A 25,163-nucleotide genomic window follows, 5' to 3' on the forward strand; every position below is an offset into this window, starting at 1 on the left:
ATTGGTCCTTGCCTTGGTGCTAGACAAGGTCAATACAAACCCCCGAAACTTTGCCTGGGGAGGTCACACTACCCAGGACAGACCCGGGAATTTTGTACCACCTTAATCTCTTTACTCGAGAACGTGGGAAAAGGATGTTCTACAACAACATCCTTAGCATAGCGGGGACGGGCTTCGCGGGGGGGGGGGGGGGGGGGGGGGGGGGGGGGGGGGGGGGGGGGGTTTATAAAAGTATAATTCCAGTGTCTAGTGACCAGATGCGCAGCTCACTGCAGTTGTATCTGAGGTGCCAACCATGGAAGTAACCAAAACGATGATATCCATACGGGCCACATGATTTAATGACACTAAACACAGAGATATGGATGTAAATTAAAGGGAAAGGCAATATATTTAGCCAATAAATAGGGACAGTAGAAATTGAAAAAAATAATGTTTATATATGTATACATAATAAATAATATCTATACTATTATTTTTATCCTGTTATTTAGTATACACACACACACACACACACATATATATATATATATATATATATATATATATATATATATATATATACTATGCATATATATGCATATACTGTATACGTATATATATTTTTTGTCATACATATATATATGTATATATATATGTATATATATATATATATATATTATATATATATATATATATATATATATATATGTGTGTGTGTGTGTGTGATCAAAATAATGAGAAAAATATATAGAAAAAAATCACGGCACAACAAAGCACACTAATGTGAAAAGATACGAACCCACATAAACTCATAACGTAAACTAGACACATAAGTTTATTGTTTGTATGGTGTTTTTACGTTGCAATGGAACCAGTGGTTATTTAGCAACGGGACCAACGGCTTTACGTGACTTCCGAAACCACGTCGAGAGTGAACTTCTAGCACCAGAAATACACATCTCTGACCCCTCAGTGGAATGTCCGAGAATCGAACTCGCGGCCACCGAAGTGGCACGCCAGCACCAGTTTATCAAAGATTCGTACTAGACAAAGGAAGAAGACTTACCTACACCCAGAATATATACTCTGCAAATAAGTAAGGCGGCAACGTTGCTGGTAGCTACATTAATTTTGTAAACACCCACTGTCTGCGGGTGAAGTTTCAAGTTCATCTGGAAAGAGACAGATGAGACTTGATTGATTGATATAGCTACTCAAACTTGCGTCACAACACCTATATAGGTTACTGAAGCCGTAAAAAAATTAAACAAGTAAAGAATGCGCCGAAGTTTCTCCGGCGCAATCGAGTTTCTTTACATCGTAAAACTAAGGCCACCGGAAATAGATCTACTTTTCGGTGGTCTCTGTTTAACGCTGTATGAGCCGCAGCCCATGAAACTTTAACCACGGCCCGGGGTGGCCTGTCCTATATAGCGTTGCTAGACGCACGATTATGGCCGACTTTAACTTTAAATATAAAAAATAACTATTGAGGCTAGAGGGGTTGGGATGATCAACATACCAATCTGCAACCCTTTAGCCTCATTAGTTTTTTTTTCAGAAATTATACAATAGTGGAACTTATTCGTCAATTATATAATTGTGGAATTTGTACAGTGTATACAATAATAGAACTTATTCAGAAAATATATCATAGTGGAACTTATTCAGAAGTAATACCATAGTGGAACTTATTCAGAAAGTATACCATAGTCGTACTTATTTAGAAATTATGCACTAGTGGAACTTGAGTCTTACAATAGTGGAACATATTCAGAGTATATACAATGGTGGATCATACAATCTGGGATCAATAATCACCAGGATATCATATATATATATATATATATATATATATAATATATAGATATATTATATATATAATAGATATATAGATATCTATATATATTTATTATATATAATAATATATACATATTATGTATGATATATATATCTATATATATAAGATATCTATATATATTTATATATATTATAATATAGATATATATATATAGATAATATATTAATCTATATATATATATTATAATATATATATATATATATAATATGTTATTCGGTCTTCCTACTTTCATCTATCAGTTCCAACCATATATATCTAATTAAGACGCCCAAAAAAAAACTTATATTGAAAGAAGAATTTTCCTAAGGACAGACAGACAGAAAAACAGACAGCAAACTCACCTTTATCATAGTGGGCACGCCCGGAACGACCGTCTGGGCCAAAGGGTCAAGAAAGACGAAAATGGGTACTTTGGCATCCGCGGTGGCCGGTGCTCCAGCAGCTGCTACTATGGGATTCCACCCGGTCCAGATGAGTGTGTCATCGAGACTCACTCCCACGCTCACGTTGAAGTTCGTACCTTTGAAATGAATGATACATACATACATATATGTTACATAAAAGAGGGATTTGTTAAGACAATATGTTTAGATACCGTTGTATGGTTTTCATACATGCAACTCAGTTCTCGGGGTCATTGGAGACAGCGCTCGCTCATGCATACGCACTCGCGTATCTTTTGAATAGGCAGCAAAAGGGAGGCAAGTGTCTTCCATGGGGCTAGTGCCAACGGAATGGTGAACTTCTTTTTTTCTTTGTGCCGGGGTTGTGGGGGTGAGTTTGGCTTTAATAGAAAAGTTCAATGCCACTTCAGCTGATAGCCACTGAGGGATGATGTGATGTGTCCGTAGGGTTTCTTTTAGAATGATTTTTTTTTTCTTTCTTTTGCGTAATGAGAAAATGAAAATGAATATAAATGGTGCAAGTTTTCCTTGCGCTTTGGAGAATGCCTTTACGCAATGGTAGAGGACATGGTTATAATTGGGGATACAGAGATGATTTTAGAAGGGGGATGTGTTTGGGATATGGAGACTATTTTAAAATGGTGACGCCATTGGTGATGTCAAATGGTGATGATACTGGGGAATGGCAATATTAAGCCCTTACTGGTGATACGGGAGATATTTTATGGAGATTTTTACGGGGAATTATTACAGAGAATTATTACCGGAGATATTTTACGGGGAGATATCTAAGTGGAATTATTACGGGAGATATTTACGGGGATTATATTGGAGTTCAAGGCGATAATAATTTTTGGTGATATTTTGGTGAATTTGGTGATACTGGTGATACTGATATTGGTGTTATTTCTGATACTAACATGGGTGCTTGTAATGATACTAAGGGTGGTGATGTTTGTGAATATGGGAGGTACTAACCACAATTTTAATGGTGTTTTATCGGAGGATTTGTGTTGATGGCCTGTTCAAGACTATGGTAATAGTCATATTGAGAATACCTACCGGTCTTTTTTTTAGTTTTCTGTGATAGCCCTTGAGTTTTTTTTATGGTTTCAGCAGATAATTTCTTGAAGTCTACGTGAGTCACAGATGTTACAGGTGTCACGGGAACAGTCAACAGTGCCATTGGTTTTACTTTTCCCCTTTTGGACGTTAGCCATCGCTGACGTAAGTTTTTTATTTTTTTATCACGGGCGAATTTGAATTTATTTTTCTCTCCGAACAGTTTTTGTAGATTTTTTAATATCTCAGTTCGTGACTGGGAATCATTGTTCGGGAATGTGTTTATAATTTCAGCCGTTTGATGCTGCAGTGAGATTTAGGGGAGAATTTTTGCATTTTTTGAATGTCTACATGATGGCACTACATTTTTTTTTCTGGATATTTATGTTCCAGAAATTGTTGGCCTCTCGCACAATTGTGTTTGTGGCAACTTTGCCAGAGATAGGAAACTTGATTAAGTTTCTGGTGGTCCGTGCCGAAGTGAATATGGGGAAGTCTTTGCTTAGACACTTTGGATTTGGAGTTTTGTTGTAATGAGTTATGGCACACTGATGATTTTTTTTTTAGAATTTCCTGGGTAATTTTATGTGCCAAGTTTTTGCCCTTCTCAGCAGTTATGCTAGACAGAAAGTTTATAGTTTTTGACTGTAACATTGAGCTTCTTAGAGAGGCTTTTCGAGGTTATTTTACTGGAGAATTGGAGATATAATATTTTGGCCATGTGCTATTTTGTTTTGTTGGAGATAGCCCAGAGTTTAGGCCTATGGTGGTAAGAGCTATGTTTAGTTCAATTATTTTTGCACCCATTTTGGTGCAAATAGAATCCTTTGTGAGAGGAGATATGTGGCAATATTTTAGAGTGTATCAGCTAGATGCTTTGAGTGCATTTTTTGGGGGACAGAGTTTCACTTTTGATTACCCTGCTTGGAGTGTAATAATATTTTTTGGATACTTGTTTTTGTTCCATGTGTGATTATTGGTGAAATAGGAGGGAATATGGTGATGTGTGGATGCTAGTGAAATGGAGGGGAATATTTTTATTACCGGAGTGGTATTATTAATAATATGGTGATATATGGGTCGCACTAATCTTTGGTGGTGACTTTTTATTTTTTTGTGGTCATGATTTTTGGAGCTGAATTTCTGATATTTACAAGCCTAAAGAGGGGGATTTGTGGTTCCTTTGGTGTTGTGACTAATGGAGGCGAGTGACACTACTAATATCATGGGGGAGTTATGTCTTTGAGGACAATTTTTTGGGGGGCACCTTGGTGATATCCTGGAGATAATTTGTGAAATGTGATTATATGGTGTTAGTATAGAATTTTTGGAGAATAATGTTTTCTGGCATTGCAAGTCTGACTAGACAAATCAGTAGTGCAGTTCGAGCACCTGAGGTGTTCACAGGTGGATTTTTGCTGATAATGCTGTGATGAGTCCGGTTGCTGCCTTTTTTCCTTCGGTGTTGATTACTAGGAGTTTTGCACTATTCTGGGAGATGTTGATTTTGGCATTCCACGGAGATGTATCTATGTAAGGGGGTTGTTTCCGGTCGTTTCTGATCGATGGAATCGTTGCAATAACAAATTCTGTAACGGTACACACTGCATTTATGAGGGAAAATGTTGGATTATATATATTATGTATATTATGTGCTTTGTGATGGGGAAAAGTTCACTTATTATTGTTGTTATTATTTTTTTCTTTTTTTTTCTTTTCCTACGAGATTTGTCGTAAGATTTGTTAAGACAATATGTTTAGATACCGTTGTAATGTGAGATGCTGTGACTTTCTTAGAATGTAGAGAGTCATCATTTAACTTCCCATGGAGACACAGTAATGCTGATGTATCTTCATTGGGTGGCGTGATATCAAAGTTGCTGTCTTAGCAGATCAGTGCCTGTCTTGTCGCTATGGGTGGGTCGCAGAGGTGACTTATGAAACTGGTTCTAGGCAGTATCTGGGTGTGGACAATGTGTGTGAGTTTGTGCGTGTGTGCGAGCTTTTCCCTACATAACGAGATGTAAGGTAACCATGACGAGAGATCCTTACAGAGAAGAGGCGAGAAGCCAAGATGGCTTCTGCAAAAGTATTTTTGAGAGAAGTGTTGTGAATACTGTGTTGAATGGGTAACCATATTTGTTGCTGGATTGTATTTGAATATTTATTTCAGAGATGTTGTATTTCATGTAATCTTTTGATTTTAATCTTGTGCTTATTGAGGTGTTCTCCTGTCTTCTAACAGCCAGTTCTGGAGAAAGGGGAACTGATCTGAGACAAGGGAAACTGACTTAATTACGATGGTATACTGTACTATGCCTATGCCTAGTTTTATGACTAAGATAATGTTGGATTATTGGAGTAGAAATATGGAGTGGGGTTATCTGAGTTCAACCTTTCATTTAATCTTTTTGTTAAGAACCTGAGTTATTTGGTTTACACTTTGCTTTTAAATAAATGCATATTTTTGTAAGTTCCGTGTCTGATTTGATGGCCTTAGATAATGGAGGTGGTGGTGTGTCGTGGAGAGAGAGAGAGAGAGAGAGAGAGAGAGAGAGAGAGAGAGAGAGAGAGAGGGGGTGTTGCCAGTTGCTTTAGACGAACGATCCATTGCTACCTTTTAAAATAGAATAACCTAGATCTAGATTCTCGGTTATATATATATATATATATATATATATATATATATATATATATATATATATATGTATATATATGATATATATATATATATATACTATATAATATATATATATATAACACACATATATATATATATTATATACATAATATATATATCTATATAATATCTATATATATTATATATATATTACACAATCATATAATATTTTTTTTTATTGTTGAGACAAATAAATACCTCTAAAAATGCTTATCCCTGAGTATTTTAGTATTTTTATCACAAAAAGTACATTTAGTCATGAAAATGATATGAAAATAGAGTAGGTAGTGAATATTTCACAGTGAAGCATTTTCATAGGTATTTTTGTGTTTGAACTATAAAAAAAAATAGGGCGAAGTTTCCGCGAATAATGCCTATTTATGATCCATAAAGAACCCCGCAAATCGTGAGAACGCGAATAACGGGGTAGGGGAGTTTACTGTATATTCTTTAATTTACACGCTACATGTTAATTGTGGTTGCAAGAACACTTAGGATGACATTAACCCTTCAACGGCGAGCTGCCCTCATGATTTTCTGATGTCCAGCAAATGACTAGACTCATTTTAATAAGCAGGAGACATCTTGGTTGCAAAAACTCCAAGAATGACATTAACCCTTCAATGGCAAACTCCTCATGATATTCTGATGTCCAACAAACTAGACTCATTTTACTTAGCAAGACATATCTAGTGCTCTTCGCAGACCGATGACCTAGCCACAGACCAATAAAGCTTTAGTTTGTTGCTTCAACACTTGAGAAGCAACATCCTCTATGAGAAAAATTCAAACATCAGCATTCTCAAGTCAAAGTCAAGGTAGCCCATCTTTGTACTCACTTGCAGGCAAGGTTTGTCCCAGAGGAATTTGATATATGAACCTGAGACGCACTTCGTAGTCTGAAGTGTATCCACTGAGCCTGTTGACGCCACAAGCTGACCCGAGGTCCATTTGGAAGCTGTCGTTGAAGAGTGAATCGGTTCTCCTGTTGGTGAAAAGGATATGTTGAATTATCACCTTTTTGGTGAAAAGTATATACTTCATTGTATCTCCTGTTGGTGAAAAGGATATATTTATTTGTCACCCTTTTGGTGAAAGTATATACTTCATTGTATCTCCTGTTGGTGGAGAGAGTATATTTAATTGTCACCCTTTTTGGTGAAAACTATATACTTAATTGTATCTCTTGTTGGTGGAAATTATATATTTCATTGTCACCCTTTTGGTGAAAAGTATACACTTAATTGTATCTCTTGTTGGTGGAAACGATATATTTCATTGTCAACCTTTTGGTGAAAAGTATACACTTAATTGTATCTCCTGTTGGTGGAAAGAATATATTTAATTGTCTCTCCTGATAGCAGCTAAACATATACATTGGACTGACTGGCGATGCGTGGTCTGTAACGCCGTGGTTGAATCTCTGAGAATCTTGGAAGTGAGTTCGAACCTATTCAAAATTTGAAGCCTATATATCTCAGTTGTGTGTCCCTTTAGGCTTTAGCCTTCAAGTATTGAGGAATTGTTGTATTTATCAGAGAGAGAGAGAGAGAGAGAGAGAGAGAGAGAGAGAGAGAGAGAGAGAGAGAGAGAGAGAGAGAGAGAGAGAGAGAGAGAATAAGTATGGTTACATTGTTATGTCTTAATTTGCCTGAAAATTAGCTGAGTAAAAATTTTGCACAAGTACGTTTTCTAACCAGTATGGTTTTGTGAATGAATTCAAGTTTACAGATGAGAAAGAAAGTAGACGTTAATTATGAAACAATCCTAGAGTCTTACGCCAGCAAAACTCAGTAATAAGTAAGATAATTTGAACCTTGAACAACACTGCATTGCCTTTTCTGATTGTCATTATTCAAGAAAAATAAATCTAATATCTGGAGATGGACCCTGCGGAAAGAAAAACGATCAACAGCAAACTTGCAACTTACGCCTTCTGAAGGACAACCGCATCGTTGATTGCACCGCTCTGACCTGCAATGCAAGGCACGGCTCTGCCTGCACTGACTACCTCAGCCTTGCACACTTGTGCTCCCCAGCCTGTCACCTCCAGGTCGCCGGCGGTTTCCAGGATCAGCTTTTTGTATGGGGTACCATTTTCTGGAAAAAAGTCAATAACATCAAGATTCTATGTCTCAGTCAAGTTGATGGGGACTGCAGATGTCTGAAATAACTTCACTTGAACTGAAGAAATATGAAATTTATCAGGTGATTCAATGTTTAAATTGATTATTATTGGCTTACATATTGTTAATTAAAGACTGATTTTTTTCAAAGCTGAGAAATTTCTTAGTCAACTGGGTAGTGTTTTTGTTGTTGTTGTTTTTGTTGTTGTTTTTTCTTACACGAGGTAATGAACGCAATTGGTACTTAAGATGTTCAAGTAGAGAAGCAACGCATCACTACCCTAATTTTATTCTCCTGGTATTTTGATAATTTACTAATTTATTTATTTATTACGATAATGAGTTGGTAACTCACTTCGCAACATTAGTTCATGAGACCATGAGAAAATCAGTGATAACAAAGCTGGCAATTGACTCCCAAGCATCACTGCGGGAATGCCAGTTCCTCAATTGCTCGCGAGGAGGACTTACTTGGGAACCTCAGAGTAACGAGGATGCCGCCCTGGGATCCGAGATACCAGTTGAGGTTCGTTCCCGCGACCAGGCTGGCTGTTTCCCCCGTCACGTCTCCCGGTTGGACAGTCTGCAGTGGAATGGGAACATTGAACGGTTAAGTGTTTGAACGTTCTGGATGGCATACTGAAAACACAACGGCCAAGTAAACAAATGGAAAATATATCACGTAAACCTTGATATTGCAACGAATAAAATCGATTTCCTCACCGTTGCTGTTGCAGCCAGGGATATTGTCATCCCGTTGCAAGTCATCGTGACGGATGTGGGGCTACCGGTCGGGTAATGCAATGACACCTCAAATACTATGGTGTTTACTCCCTGTTGAAAAAAAATTAAAAGTCAGAAGGATGCAAAGACTATTGTCTGGATGAGAATTCACTTTTAATATTTTAGAATGACGCGTCAAAAGACTCCGTAGGGAGGGGAGGGGGTGAATGCCGTCAATGCATCTCCTGATGCGGTGCACTGTAGGCATTACTTAAGGTTTCGAAATGAGGAATTGTGTCAAAAATTTTTAAGACATTCAATAATTATCTGCCTTCCCCCCAAAAAAAAAAAACGAATAAGACTCGCTGGATTTTATGTAATTATTTCATTTTCAAAACTTGAGTCCATTACTTAAAATATTTCAATTTGAACAATCAAATGAGGCTTTAATTACTATTTCAAAGTGGGGGACGCGAGCCCCACAACTGAAAAGCTGTTTCAAAATGAGAATTTGAGTCAGAATCCTGAAAATATTGTTTGAAAACAAAAGTCAAGTCAGACATTGAATACTACTTCAGCCCAGCACCTGAAACTGTTTCAAATTAAGAAGTCATACCAAAGGCTGCAGAGTCTGTGTCAGTGAGATATTGTTTCAAAAAGAATTGAAGTGAGAGTTTTTATTACAAGTTTAAGATTGTCATTATTTTCCTCGCTTTGATAATAAACTGACGTCTGACTACTTGTAAAGGTGCGTTTGTTGCTATAGTAAATATCTATTTTGTAATAATGATCAATTCCAACGTTATTCTTATAACAGTTACTTGATTTTCTTTGATGTTTCTACATAAATCCGTTGCCTGTGTATCTGAGCAATGAAGGACGCCTGTTTTGGGATATAGGTCCCATCTGCAAAATCAGAGCTAATTCTTATGGAATGGAAGAATCAGTTGTGCAACTGGAGTCAACTCTTGTCGAGTGATTGCACAGTTAATGATGCAGATAGTGCACTCATTCGACAAGCAGTGACTGTAGTTGTGCAAGTCTACCACAAAAGAGACATCCTTATCTGCAGACATTACTTTCAGCCTACAAGAATGAAAGTGACAAAAATCATTTCAAGGGACTGATGTTTGGCCCAGTTTTTCTCGAGACAGTCTACTCAAACAAGACTTCCTCCCTGACAGAAACATTCAGTCACTCCTCAGTGCTGGCTACTTTTACACTAGCCTCGTTCTCCTAATTACTAATTCATGCCTCCTCGTCTGATGTTCAGGGGCCATTGGTTTGAAATTCAAACCTCCAAAGACGATGATGTTCATTAGGAAGTATTAAGAGGAAGTGAAGGGAAATACAAACAAAAATAAATAAATAATTAAATGATAATAATAATAATAATAATAATAATAATAATAATAATAATAATAATAACAATAAATTGACAAATAGATAAAAATGTATTGAAATGCAAGAAGAATTACGTTGAAAAACTTCAGCGTGAAAGGAACCTGAATTTTCATCTTTTTTAAACTTTTTCCCAAGTTTTCTTCTCATCTGAATCGACAGAAACAAGAATTGAAACTTACTGCTCCGGTGGAGTTGATGTTCACTTGGAAAGTTGCTGCTCCCGCCCCATCGTACACAACAATATTGGTCAGGTCTGGAATGTAGGCGATGTTCTTGCCCACGGCGCCATAGTTGACACCACACACGTAATCTGGAGAAAGCAAAGATTACAAGCAAGGAGAGAAAGTCGATTGCATGCTCCAGGATCACGAAGTTTCGTAAGGAATGGGAAGTGATTGCAAAATACGAGAATTAGGGATCGTCATCATTAATCCAATTTTAGTGGGAATGTCAAAATCAAAATACGCATAAAACCTTACAAACTAAGTGCTTGCTCAAACAGCTCTTATCAAAAAGTTGTACTGGGTATACACGGACCTAGAAAAAGTTAAACAACAATTTTTTTTTCTTTTTGTGGAAGTAAACGTTTTAAAATGTGTACGCAGCAGGAGTGACTGAGAGTGTGGTACTGAAATCGGAGTGTGATGATGTCTCCATGGCCGATAAATATCTTAAAGAATGGAGATACGAGAAAGGTCAGAATATCATTATTAGTGCAAAGTTGTGAAAGAAGATGATGAGTCATAAATGGAACGTAAAATGGTTGATGTTGAAGAGAAACGTCAGAAACTGGTGAAAAGAGTTTTGAAATGAATATCTGCAGGAGGATGAAGTTGGTCGTAAATGTAAGCAAGATCAGGGCGATGAACAACGAATAGAAGTGGATATAACTTGTAAATGAAACTGGGAGTAAATATAACGGATGATGGGAAGAGGAGAGAAGAGGCAAGTTACTGAGGAGGTGAAGCAAGAGAGGCAATTTTGGAATTTTTGAAGGGACTGTTGAACTAATTCTCCTTTATGGTAGTGAATTGTGAACGGGTCGACTCTGCCGACATCACCTTTTTGCACGGTATGTGTGGTATAACGTACTAGGGTGCGATATGTGGAGATGAATGGAGGGGAACTTACTTTGCTAGATAAAGGAACTTACTAGCAGCGTCGCCAGGAATGGAACAGTCCACCAAGGAATTAGCGCCACTCGGTATCGTGAGTTTCGCACCGTACGTGACCGTCCCTCCCGGTGCGACGAGCGTGGAGCTAACAGGCTCGTACTTTATGGAAGATAAGAAAATGAGGAATCCTTGTGAGTCTCATTCGTCAAGTTGAATTCACTCAGTGTCGTTATATATTTTATTTGAAATGATTAAGAACGTTGAAGTTTCTCCTTGATAAAAGTTACTTATTTTTTTATTCCGTTTAGCAGCAGATATTAACTTTAAATTGGAGTTTCATTTATTCCTTTAAATAACTTAAACCTTGACTGGAAAATGTACTGCTGAAGCACAATTCAATTTCCAAAAGGTGTCAGCTCGTTAACGTCTTTCTACAGTATTGTTCATCTTCCACGTGAGTGGCGATTTATGACTGTATAACACTATAATACCATATATTTTTTAGAACCAGTGAATTTTGGAAAAAAAAAAAAAACAAAAAAAAAAAATGCGTCCGATTCGAAACTGTATAATGTAAATATCCTATTTTGACAACAACAAAAAAAAAATATATATATATATATATATATATATATATATATATATATATATATATACTATATATATATATATATATATATATATATATTACTGTTTTGAAATCAAAGAGAATGATAGAAATATTAAGAGTTCATTAGCAAAAAGCTCACTCGTTCCTCAAAGTTACTAGTTGTTAGTTATAAACATGAGGTTCTTTTTTTAATGAAACGTTTCGAAACAGTGTACAACATAATGATATCCTATTTTTGCAAAAATATTACTCTTTTGAAATAAAAGAAAATCATAGAAATAAGAGTTCATTAGCAATAGGCTCCCTCGTTCCTCAAAATTACTAGTTGTTAATTATAGACAAGGTTTTTTTTATACACTAAATTTGCAAAAAATTATCACCGTTTTGAAATCAAAGAAAATGATAGAAAGAGTAGGGAAAGAGTTAATTAACAAAAGGCTCCCTCGTTCCTCAAAATTACTAGTTGTTAGTTATAAAGTTTTTTTCTTTCTTTTTTTATATGAAACTGAACGTCTCAAATTACTCTCCTGTGAGCCTTGATTTCTCTGTTCCTGAAACGGTTGTGGATATGTGGTGCACCACAGCGCTTCCCAAACAACCTTTCTTTAGGCACTAGTAAAGAAAGAAATTTTCTAAAGGGTCCACAATAATACTAAGTGTAAAAAGTCTGTGTATAATTTTGAAGACTTTACAGAAAGCTTTCGAACCCTTCCCTGGGTTCATCTTCAGTCCCTGAAGATGAACCCAGGGAAGGGTTCGAAAGCTTTCTGTAAAGTCTTTAAAATTATACACAGACTTTTTACACTTAGTATTATTGTGGACCCTTTAGAACATTATATATACTCTCGCGATAGAGGGTTTTTCCCTAATAAAGAAAGAAATCTCATCTGTGACTAAATGACCTCAGGATTCAATGAGCTGCAACCAGTTGTTGTAAATGGTAGTATTCAAGGTCACTTAACAATTTGTAATAACACGCCAAAAGTTTCCCGAGAAGGCAATTTGGATCGAGAATCCAAACTGATGTTGTTGCTGAGGCAACGTCTTCGAAACCCGAGTCCCGACCTCCACCAGTCGTCACAGTTCCCCCGTTCGAAACCTGAATCCTGACGTCCACAATTCCCCGACGAGAACTCTAATTCTGTGGTCGATGCCTATTCGCAACTGTTCGTCAAACCACGAAGGAAACGCTCGGGATGACTGTTCCAGGCCCATCTCTCTTACGGTATTGAAAAGTAGTATTTTTAACTTACTACGAAGGCGGTCGGAGCCGTCGAAGTGGGAGCAGCAACTCCAGCCGTGACGGTGAGGTTGACGGAAGCTGTCCAGATGTTGGTGGAATCTATAATCAGTCCAGCCGCCACGGATATGGTTTCTCCCGGCAAGGCGTCCATCACGAAGATGCTGAACGCATAAGACACCTTAAATATTGTGTTGACAGTAGCGTCGGCGAGATTACCTGTGAAGGAGAATCCTGAGTCAGTACTGAAACGGTGCAGATTATTCAGTTGATCGTATACGTACGGGGCTGACCACTAACCCCATTCGCATACAGGGTGGACCACAAACTCCATTCACATACGTAGGGGACCACCAACCCCATTCACATACAGGGTGGACCAATAACTCCATTCATATACAGGGCGGGCCACTAACCCCATTCACATACAGGGTGAACCACAAACTCCATCCACATACGGGACGGCCCACTAACTCCATTCACATATGGTGCGGGTCACTAACTCCATTCACATACAAGGTGAACTACCAACTCCATTCACATACAAGGTGAACTACCAACTCCATTCACATACAAGGCGGCCCACTAACTCCATTCACATACAAGGTGAACTACCAACTCCATTCACATATGGGGCTAGCCACCAATTCCATTCACATACAGGGCGGACCACCAATTCCATTGGACCACTAACTCACCGTAATCGAGGCTCTTCGATATCAGGGGGCTTGCTATCACTGCCCGGTGATTGGTCCGGCCGGTGGCGCTCTTTTTGTAGGTCACGGTGGTGGCCTCGTCCAGCGTACAAGACCAGGTCGAGCCTTTGCTCAGCATTTGTACTTGCGACACGGTAAACTTGTCCTGGCGGGACGAAAGGCCAAGGTTAGGTTTTATGTCATTTTTTCACGAAATGTCTTTGATTATTCGATCGAAGAAGGGGGAGGGAGAGAAGGTTAAACTACATAATAATAATAGGTATTACTGAAAGACATTGCTGCATCAGCTGCATTTAACTTGTAAATAGTCTTCTTTATTTTTCTAAATAATACCTGTTTGCAAGAGGGTCTCCTTAATAATAATATGTTCAACGTCATGGCTTTCTTTAATATCTTAGATGATAATAATAATAATAATAATAATAATAATAATAATAATAATAATATGTTCAACGTCACGGTTGCCTTTTCATTTTAAATAATAGCTGTTGGTTGGTTCATAATAATAATTACAATAATAATATGTTCAACATTGTGGTTGACTTTATACCATACATAATGGCGGTTGGTTGGTTCAGAATATCTGATTAAAGCGGCCTTATGCCAACAGGGGGCGGCATTAACTACAGGCTAGCCGGTATGTGGGGGTATTGTAGCACATTTCAGTAGTATGAATGACATGTTTATTGGGACCTGACGGTAAATATCTGCAGCCGATGCCACTAAAGCTTCTTCCATCTGGCTGCTTCTGATTGGCCGATGCATTTGAACTGTACTAATAGTCGGCTCCAGAAAAAAAAACAGACTATACTCACATTTTACACAAACATTTTGGGTTTTGAAAGAGGCGAACTATTTATACAAAATTCCTCAGGTGTCGAAAAGTATATTGAAAGATGAGATTAATAATTGTATAAGAAAATTCTAAACGAATTAAGAAAAATGGGACAAATATCTACTATTTCGTTAGTAATATATTATATATATCATATATATATTCCATACATACATACATAACATAACATTAGCATAAACATAATGCACACACACGCACTATACTATATATCTATATAGATGTGTGTGTATCTTAAAAAAGTATATTGAAATATGAGATTAATCTTGCATTAGAAAATTCTAAAAAAAATAATAAAAAAAAAATGGATACAAATATCTACTATTTAGTAAGATATATATATATATATATATATATATATATATATATATATATATATATATATATATATATATATATATAGCGAAAGGATGGAGAAAGAAAACGAAGTGCCATGTTAGCAAAACTGTAGACCTGTCCCTTACGTGGATCAAATTTCCAGTGAACGCCTCGAAGGAGACTGTACCGAACGGATTAGCAATAAAAGCGTCCACGACAAAGGTAGCGCCGGCCCATTGCGCTACTGACGTAGAAGCTCCTTCCTTAGTCATCGTGACGAGTGAGTCGTAGGCGACGGTCTATAAAGTGAACAAATACAAGAAGGATTAGTAAGCTCGTGGTTGGAGTTTTTGTCTCTCAACTCCTTCCCAGGTATAAACACACACGATGTCGTTTGAGAATAATAATAATAATAGTAATAATAATAATAATAATAATAATATGTTTTGCTAAAAGTGATTGCTGCCTCAGCTGCATTGATTTTATTAAGAAAATTTAATGCAGCTGAGGCAGCGATCACTTTTAATAAAACATGTTTAAAAGAGGGTTTACTTCTACCATACAATAATAATAATAATAATAATAATAATAATAATAATAATAATAATAATAATAATAATAATAATAATAATAATAATAATAATAATAATACTGAGTTAGTAGAAAAAAATGAGTAATTATATTATTGGTAATGACAGTATTATTATTGAGAATGGAGCTTCTGTCTCTCAACTACGTATAAGGTACAAACACAAACGATGTCGTTTGATATTAATGATATGAATAGTATTCATAATGGTAATAATGGTAATAATACTGAGGTAGTATTAGAAAAAAAATTTAGTATTATATTATTGGTAGTAACAGTATTATTATTGAGAATGGAGTTTCTGTCTCCCAACTGCTTATAAGGTATAAAAACACGCACGATGTCGTTTAATAATAATAATAATAATAATAATAATAATTTTAATAACTAATAATAATAATAATAATAATAATAATAATAATAATAATAATAATAATAATAATAATAAAATAATAATAATAATAATAATAATAATAATAATAATAATAATTAAAAAAATAGTAATAATAATTAATAATAATAATAATAATAATAATAATAATAATAATAATAATAATAATTAATAATAATAATAATGATATTAATAAGAATAATAATAAAACTTCAAGGCCCTACTAACACCCACGAATAGCAGAACAACTCCAGCATTGTATCTCAAATCACCAAGCACCCAAATGGATGACCACAGGAAGAACATCTTTAGTACAAAAAGACAACAGTAAGGGAAATATAGCCAGTAACTACAGGCCTATCACCTGCCTACCAATAATGTGGAAGTTACTAACAGGTATCATCAGTGAAAGGCTATACAACTACTAGAGGAGACAAACACCACCCCCACCAACAGAAAGGCTGCAGAAGGAAGTGTAGGGGCACAAAAGACCAGCTCCTGATAGACAAAATGGTAATGAAGAACAGTAGGAGAAGGAAAACCAACCTAAGCATGGCATGGATAGACTATAAGAAAGCCTTCGACATGATACCACACACATGGCTAATAGAATGCCTGAAAATATATGGGGCAGAGGAAAACACCATCAGCTTCCTCAAAAATACAATGCTGCAACTGGAATACAATACTTACAAGCTCTGGAATAAGACTAGCAGAGGTTAATATCAGGAGAGCAATCTTCCAGGGCGACTCACTGTCCCCACTACTCTTCGTAGTAGCCATGATTCCCATGACAAAAGTACTACAGAAGATGGATGCCGGGTACCAACTCAAGAAAAGAGGCAACAGAATCAACCATCTGATGTTCATGGACGACATCAAGCTGTATGGTAAGAGCATCAAGGAAATAGATACCCTAATCCAGACTGTAAGGATTGTATCTGGGGACATCAGGATGGAGTTTGGAATAGAAAAATGCGCCTTAGTCAACATACAAAAAGGCAAAGTAACGAAAACTGAAGGGATAAAGCTACCAGATGGGAGCAACATCAAACACATAGATGAGACAGGATACAAATATCTGGGAATAATGGAAGGAGGGGATATAAAACACCAAGAGATGAAGGACACGATCAGGAAAGAATATATGCAGAGACTCAAGGCGGTACTCAAGTCAAAACTCAACGCCGAAAATATGATAAAAGCCATAAACCAAACCAGGGCTAGTGCCAGTAATCAGATACAGCGCAGGAATAGTGAATGGACGAAGGCAGAACTCCGCAGCATAGATCAGAAAACGGAAGGATATGACAATACACAAAGCACTACACCCAAGAGCAAATACGGACAGACTATACATAACACGAAAGGAAGGAGGGAGAGGACTACTAAGTATAGAGGACTGCGTCAACATCGAGAACAGAGCACTGGGGCAATATCTGAAAACCAGTGAAGACGAGTGGCTAAAGAGTGCATGGGAAGAAGGACTAATAAAAGTAGACGAAGACCCAGAAATATACAGAGACAGGAGAAAGACAGACAGAACAGGGGACTGGCACAACAAACCAATGCACGGACAATACATGAGACAGACTAAAGAACTAGCTAGCGATGACAATTGGCAATGGCTACAGAGGGGAGAGCTAAAGAAGGAAACTGAAGGAATGATAACAGCGGCACAAGATCAGGCCCTAAGAACCAGATATGTTCAAAGAACGATAGACGGAAATAACATCTCTCCCATATGTAGGAAGTGCAATACGAAAAATGAAACCATAAACCACATAGCAAGTGAATGCCCGGCACTTGCACAGAACCAGTACAAAAAGAGGCATGATTCAGTAGCAAAAGCCCTCCACTGGAGCCTGTGCAAGAAACATCAGCTACCTTGCAGTAATAAGTGGTACGAGCACCAACCTGAAGGAGTGATAGAAAACGATCAGGCAAAGATCCTCTGGGACTATGGTATCAGAACGGATAGGGTGATACGTGCAAACAGACCAGACGTGACGTTGATTGACAAAGTCAAGAAGAAAGTATCACTCATTGATTCGCAATACGCATGAGACACCAGGTGAAGAGAAAAGAAAGGGAAACTATCGGATCAGTATCAAGATCTGAAAATAGAAATAAGAAGGATATGGGATATGCCAGTGGAAATCGTACCCATAATCATAGGAGCACTAGGCACGATCCCAAGATCCCTGAAAAGGTATCTAGAAAAACTAGAGGCTGAAGTAGCTCCAGGACTCATGCAGAAGAGTGTGATCCTAGAAACGGCACACATAGTAAGAAAAGTGATGGACTCCTAAGGAGGCAGGATGCAACCCGGAACCCCACACTATAAATACCACCCAGTCGAATTGGAGGACTGTGATGGAGCAAAAAAAAAAAAAAAAAAAAAATAATAATAATAATAATACTAAGGTAGCAGTAGAAAAAAAATATAGTAATTATATTGTTGGTAGTGACAGTATTATTATTGAGAATCATAGTAAAAATAACCAAAAGCACCTTTAAAACAAAATTAAAGCAATTAAAAACAGGTTGCATATAATCTGATTTCCTGCTAGAGAACCTTACGTGGTTTACAGAGGTCACAGGTCCAGAGGGTTATAAATACGAAAAAGTTAAAGAAAAAAAAACGCAAATCTCAATGGAGCAAGCTTCGAAATGAAAGGCTGGCTTTATTTCAATGGCCTATGACATCAGATCGTACGCAGGAACGAGCATTTGCAAAAAAGATCTCGTTTTCAGAAGATGACAGACAGTTAATAAAAACAGAAATCGTTTCACAGAAGATGATACTGTTAATAAGCGTAGAAATCTTTTCCCGAAGATTACAGTTAATAAAAACAGAACTCGTTTCCCATAGATGTCAGTTAATAAAAACAGAACTCGTTTCTGCTAGATGTCAGTTAATAAAAACAGAACTCGTTTCTGCTAGATGTCAGTTAATGAAACCATCGTATCCCGTGGATGTCAGTTAATACAAACAGAACTCGTTTCCCCGTAGATGTCAGTTAATAAAAACTGAACTTGTTTCCCGTAGATGTCAGGTAACAAAAACAGAACTCGTTTTCCGTAGATGTCTAATACAAACAGAACTCGTTTCCCTTAGATGTCAGTTAATGAAAACAGAATTCGTTTCCCGTAGATGTCTAATACAAACAGAATTTGTTTCCCGCAGATGCCAGTCAATAAAACCAGAACTCGTTTCCCTTAGATGTCAGTTAATGAAAACAGAACTCGTTTCCCTTAGATGTCAGTTAATGAAAACAGAATTCGTTTCCCGTAGATGTCAGTTAATGAAAAACAGAACTCGTTTCCGTTAGATGTCTAAGTCATTTAAAACCATAAGCTCGAATTTCCCTTAGATGTCAGTTAATGAAAACAGAGAAAATTCGTTTCCCGTCCGATGTCTAATACAAACAGAATTGTTTTCCCCGCCCAGATGTCCAGTCAATAAAACAGAACTCGTTTCCCTATATGTCAGCTTCCCAATGAAAACAAGAACTCCCGTTTTACCTTAAGATTTCGTTTTAATAAACAGAATTCGTCCCGGATGTCAGTTAATGAAAACAGAACTCGTTTCCCTTAGATGTCAGTCAATAAAACCAGAACTCGTTTCCCTTAGATGTCAGTCAATAAAACCAGAACTCGTTTCCCTTAGATGTCAGTTAATGAAAACAGAACTCGTTTCCCTTAGATGTCAGTCAATAAAACCAGAACTCGTTTCCCTTAGATGTCCAGATCCAATAAAACCAGAACTCGTTTCCCTTAGATGTCAGTTAATGAAAACAGAATCAACCCAGTTTTCCCGCGTAAATGCTAATACAAAACAAAGAACGGACTAATTTCCCGTAGATGCCTAATACAAACAGAACTAATTTCCCGTAGATGCCTAATACAAACAGAACTAATTTCCCATAAGATGCCTAATACAACAGGAACTAATTTCCCATAGATGCCTAATACAAACAGAACTAATTTCCCGTAGATGCCTAATACAAACAGAACTCGTTTCCCGCAGATGTCAGTCAATAAAACCAGAACTCGTTTCCCGTAGGTGTCAGACGGTGAGGAGCGTTAAAACAGAATGAAACGGATGCTGCTCACGGGTGCCATGTTCACTGGGTGAGACGCCTGGCTGACCCACACGTATTTTTCCTGGTCGTACTCGGCTCCTGCCGTGACGGTCACTGTGTTGTTCAGGTAGGCTGCATTCTTGATGACGACTGCAGTGAATGTGATGGTGATTTCGCTGTCGGCAGTGTTGGTCGTCCCGTCTCCAACGGTGTCCGAGTTCTTCACCTTCCCGAAGTCGAAGACGGCGCGGTCGTACTGAAGAGCACAAACGCACACATTATATAAGTGTATATAATATATATATATATATATATATATATATATATATATATATATATAATATAATCTATAATTTAAAATATCGCTTTTGAATTGGATTATTACTCATGAGAGCCAATCAAGGCATATATCTTCAAAATCGTTTATTTCACGGGTGTACCAATTTCTCTTATAGGAGCCAAACATAAGTCAACTGTCTTGACAGTTCAAAATGCTTTGAATACATTCTCAAAAGTTAGATAGGTATAGATAGACAGATAGACAGTTGCAAAGAGTTACAAGGATTAGGATGTCTCAAAGACTTGTTAGTCCATCCGAGGAGACATCGTGTACGGGAGACAGATCATAATAATACTATGAAGAACACGAGTTGATACTGGACAGAGAGAGAGAGAGAGAGAGAGAGAAATAATAATCATGTACGTACGAAAGTTCCGAATTTGGCGTTTTTCACTTTATTCACGCCATTGTTCAGATCAGCCACGTTCAAGGCAGCGCCGTTGGAGTCTGATATCTTGGAACCGACCGAAACGAGCGTGGGCACGCATAGGGCGAACGGAGTCTCTCCGCTGACGACGTCCATGACGAAGATCTCGACGACGAGGTCCATGGCAGTAGCTGCGGGGGAAATTCATCAGTGGAAAATATATAAAATGTCATATATAGAATATATAAAATGTCATATAAAATATATAAAATCCCACGTATAAAATATATATAATGTCATATATAAAATATATATAATGTCACACAAAATATCTAAAATGTCACATATAAAATATATATAATGTCATATATAAAATATATAAAATGTCATATAAAATATATAAAATGTCATGTCAAAATATAAATGTCATATAATTTATATAAAAAATTTAAAAATTTCATATAAAATATATAACTTTATGTCTATGTTAGTAAAATGCTTATATTGTATGACATGTGAGGAAAATCGATATAAAGTGCATGAAAGTTCTTGCTGGAAGTGGACCGAAATTTCAGCTAAAAAAAAAAAAAAAAAAAAAAAAAAAAAAAAAAGCAAACGAGCAAACGCGTAATTGCGGGGTTAAGATTAAAGGAAACTTCAGTGCTCAGGTTTCTGGCAATAACTGGGAAAAAAACGTATTCTGAACAAGAAAAAATATACCAAAATAAAAAAATAAAAAAAAAGACCAAATTCATTCTGTATTTAAAAGCTAGGAACGAAGACTACAAGAACAAAAAACGTAGTAAAACTCCACAAGAATGGGAAACCTTTGTAAATTGAAAAACTTGAGAATGAGAAACAGTATGACTTACTCTTTTTTGTGTGTGTGGGGGGGGGGGAGGGGGGGGGGGTTGGGGGGGGAAGATTGAGGGGGGTGCGGTAGGTGGGCAGTGTTCCAAATAAGTTCTTGGCCAGAGGCAGTGGGACGAGAGTGGTAATTTGGCAGTATTTTGCTGTGGGGATGGAGTAGTACTTCTAATACAAAAGCTTCAAATAAATGGAAAATGTTTAATTTTTATCAGGGAGGGTATAATTTTACCTTTGACAAGCGTCAAGAAACCAATACAAATCGCATTTGCAAAGCCTGCGAAAGACGATACACTCAGACACACACTGGACTTGCTAAGCATGGGCGTGGAGAAGACGGTATATCTAAACAAGAGCGGATTTGCAAATCGAGGACAAGCAGATACGCACAAACACAAAACGGATTGACACAGCATGGCCAAGACGATACACCTACACACAAATCAGATTTATAAACCGTGGGCAAAACGGTACACCTAAATATAAATTGGACTTGCAAAGCGAGGGCAAGACAGTACTACACCTCAAAACAAGTTGTATTTTTATAGCGCGGGCAAGACGACACCCCCAAACACAAATTAGATTTATGATAGAAGTTCATCACTCTCGACGTGGTTCGGAAGCCACGTAAAGCCGTTGTTCCCGTTGCTGAATAACCACTGGTTCCATGCAACGTAAAAACACCATACAAACAAACAAACAAATTAGATTTATACAGCGTGGGCAAGATTAAACGCCCAGACACACATGGTACTTACACAGGGTGGGCAAGATGATCTTCAGTTCGTAATCGATGCTGTTTCCAGGCTGAAGGGTGGCCGGAGGGGTCGTCTTCTCGGTGAGTGTCAGCTTCGATGCGCCCTTGTCGTTGTCAGCGCCTGCAGACTGTTCAGGCAGATCAGGGATTAGCATTTGAGTTGTGGAAGTTTTGGAGAAATAGACTTGTTCATCTTCTCTTCCCAGTGAGTTTCCTCTCTGAACTTTTTGAAGTGCGAATTACTTATAAATATCTCTCTCTCTCTCTCTCTCTCTCTCTCTCTCTCTCTCTCTCTCTCTCTAGACTTACAAATCTCTCCTTCCTAATGAATGTCTTACCTGACTTATTAAAGAACCAAATACTGCTTATAAATCTCTCTCTCTCTCTCTCTCTCTCTCTCTCTCTAAGGTCTGTAAGGTAAGGTCTCTCTCTCTCTCTCTCTCTCTCTCTCTCTCTCTCTCTCTCTCTAGACTTACTAATCTCTCCTTCCCAATGAGTGTCTTCCCTGACTTACTAAAGAACAAAATACTGCTTATAAATCTCTCTCTCTCTCTCTCTCTCTCTCTCTCTCTCTCTCTCTCTCTCTCTCTCTCTCTCTCTCTCTGGACTTACCAATCTCTTCTTCCTGATGAGGGTCTTCATCGCTCCTTCCGGTGCTCCTTCGTCCAAATCATCACCAAGAGGTTTCTCAATCAAATCTCGGTTTCCTGCAAGTGATTTTTTCGAAAGACTCTGTGCAGGAAAAAAAAAAAGAAGACAGAAATTCAGGAACACATTTCTATGTTGCATTGTCAAGATTATGATAAATATACCTCAAATACTGAAGACAGCTGTTCCCATTTGGTAGAGATAGGACAAATGGTTCTTAATACGAAGATGTTTTGTCAAGATTATGAAGTAAATATTTGAATAACATAAGACAGCTGTTTTTCATTTAGGATATATAAGACAACCAATTTTCAATACGAAGGTATCGAAATTTTATATTATTACGACTGATTTAATTTTTTGAAAAACAGAAGATAACTGGTTGTCATGAGAAACATTATTAAATACAGAATTACTTCATTATGATTTAATATTTGAGAAAGGAAGATAAGAGGTTATTATGAGGAGGATAATTTATTACTGAATTTTCAAAATTATGATTCCATACTTGAAAAATCCGAGTACACGGATAACTTTTGGAAGGAATCTAAGTTATGCAATTACATGATTAGAATTAGTATTTAAATCACGGAAAAAGAAGAAGAAAGAAAAAGGCAGTGAGTCACTTATACATGAAGACACCAGTGTAAGTGTGAAAAACACAAATCAAAATGGCGATGAATTTAAAAAGAAATTTAACGAAAGTCAATCAACTAGGAAAGTTGCGTCCAATAAGACATCGAAAGTCAACAAACCAAAAAACTGGCGATAAAAAACTCTTCAAATGGAAAGGTCACAAAAAGAAGACAATAAAATATCTTTTACAAGAAAATGGTAACAAAGGACTCCAGAGCAAGACGAATCTAAAAAAAAAAAAAGTCAGCTACTCAATAAAAGGGCAAAAAAAATCTGCAGAAAAATAAATGGGGAACAAATGTCAAAGAAAAAGGAAAAACGGCAACAAAAACGTAAAGAAAAATCTGTGAAACCAGAAATTGACAATGGAACGGGATGTGTCAAATTTAGGCCAAACGCTGTGACCCGTGAGGTCACTCAGCGATGAAAAGGACATTGAGAATAGCGAGGTTTGAAAGGCGCAACGGGAAGAAAGCCTCTCAGTTGCACGGTGGAACAACCGTTTGGAGAGGGTGCAAAGTAAGATGTAAGAAGGAGAATATGAACGGAGGTGCATTCAAATGAACGAGAGGGGGTTGCAAGACAAAAGACCTTACCCCCTTCTTCAGAAGTTCGTCCATGGAATCTGTCGTGTGGACCATTATGGTCAGCTTCAGCACATCCTCGTTCGATGGGTCTCGTGGACCTCCAGTCACAGAAGGAAGGCAAGTCAGGTTTTAGTCAAGCAATAAAATCATTTATATAATACTAATTACTAAGAAATTCACAATCATTTTTATGTATATATAATACTAATTACTAAGAAATTCACAATACCGGGAAAAACAATATGCGTAATAAAAATCAACAATAATCATATAGTTTACTATGTTATTGAGGGGTTTTATTACGCAGATAGTTGTTCATGATATTGCGAATTATTATTATTATTATTATTTTATTATTATTATTATTATTATTATTATTATTATTATTATTATTATATTACACAATAATAATAATAATAACAATAATAGTAATAATGCTGATTGCAGTTTCAGGAGTACTAGCTAGTTGTAGGTCTCAGTTGAGGGGGGTGTAATTATTCTTTGGGGGGCAGAACCCCCTGTTAGAAAAGGATGCTCAAGTTATGTTGGGCTAAGTTAGGACAAACTATAAAACGTACGATCAGTTCTGAAACAGCGTATCAGTTTTTCTTGTCCTTCACGTGAATCTAACACTATTAAAAAAAACACAAGTTGGAGAATAAATATATCACAAACTCATACTATTTCGAAGCCTCTGAATACATTTGTTCTCTCTCTCTCTCTCTCTCTCTCTCTCTCTCTCTCTCTCTCTCTCTCATCATCTCTCTTTTTTTTTTTTTGTAGCGCACTCACTCGATGC

The 25,163-nt window shown here is 37.0% G+C and overlaps 1 protein-coding gene across 1 annotated transcript in view; it reads right to left on the reverse strand.

The window, feature by feature from the left end:
- Positions 1-25,163, reverse strand: part of LOC135203997 (uncharacterized) — a 61,567-nt gene that overhangs the window by 15,872 nt on the left and 20,532 nt on the right. The window contains exons 5-21 of the mRNA XM_064233921.1: positions 25,157-25,163; positions 24,374-24,462; positions 23,106-23,225; positions 22,495-22,621; positions 20,870-21,060; positions 20,194-20,418; positions 15,241-15,393; positions 13,906-14,068; positions 13,221-13,426; positions 11,396-11,516; positions 10,422-10,552; positions 8,839-8,949; positions 8,587-8,698; positions 7,921-8,089; positions 6,829-6,974; positions 2,185-2,363; positions 1,049-1,154 (exon numbers count right to left, since the gene is read on the reverse strand). The exon at positions 25,157-25,163 is cut by the window's right edge and continues 218 nt beyond it. Coding sequence (XP_064089991.1) covers positions 1,049-1,154; positions 2,185-2,363; positions 6,829-6,974; positions 7,921-8,089; positions 8,587-8,698; positions 8,839-8,949; positions 10,422-10,552; positions 11,396-11,516; positions 13,221-13,426; positions 13,906-14,068; positions 15,241-15,393; positions 20,194-20,418; positions 20,870-21,060; positions 22,495-22,621; positions 23,106-23,225; positions 24,374-24,462; positions 25,157-25,163 — 2,356 coding nt within the window. The remainder of the gene's footprint in view (positions 1-1,048; positions 1,155-2,184; positions 2,364-6,828; positions 6,975-7,920; positions 8,090-8,586; positions 8,699-8,838; positions 8,950-10,421; positions 10,553-11,395; positions 11,517-13,220; positions 13,427-13,905; positions 14,069-15,240; positions 15,394-20,193; positions 20,419-20,869; positions 21,061-22,494; positions 22,622-23,105; positions 23,226-24,373; positions 24,463-25,156) is intronic.

Source organism: Macrobrachium nipponense, chromosome 44 (assembly GCF_015104395.2).
Source record: "Macrobrachium nipponense isolate FS-2020 chromosome 44, ASM1510439v2, whole genome shotgun sequence".
Lineage (NCBI taxonomy): Eukaryota > Metazoa > Arthropoda > Malacostraca > Decapoda > Palaemonidae > Macrobrachium > Macrobrachium nipponense.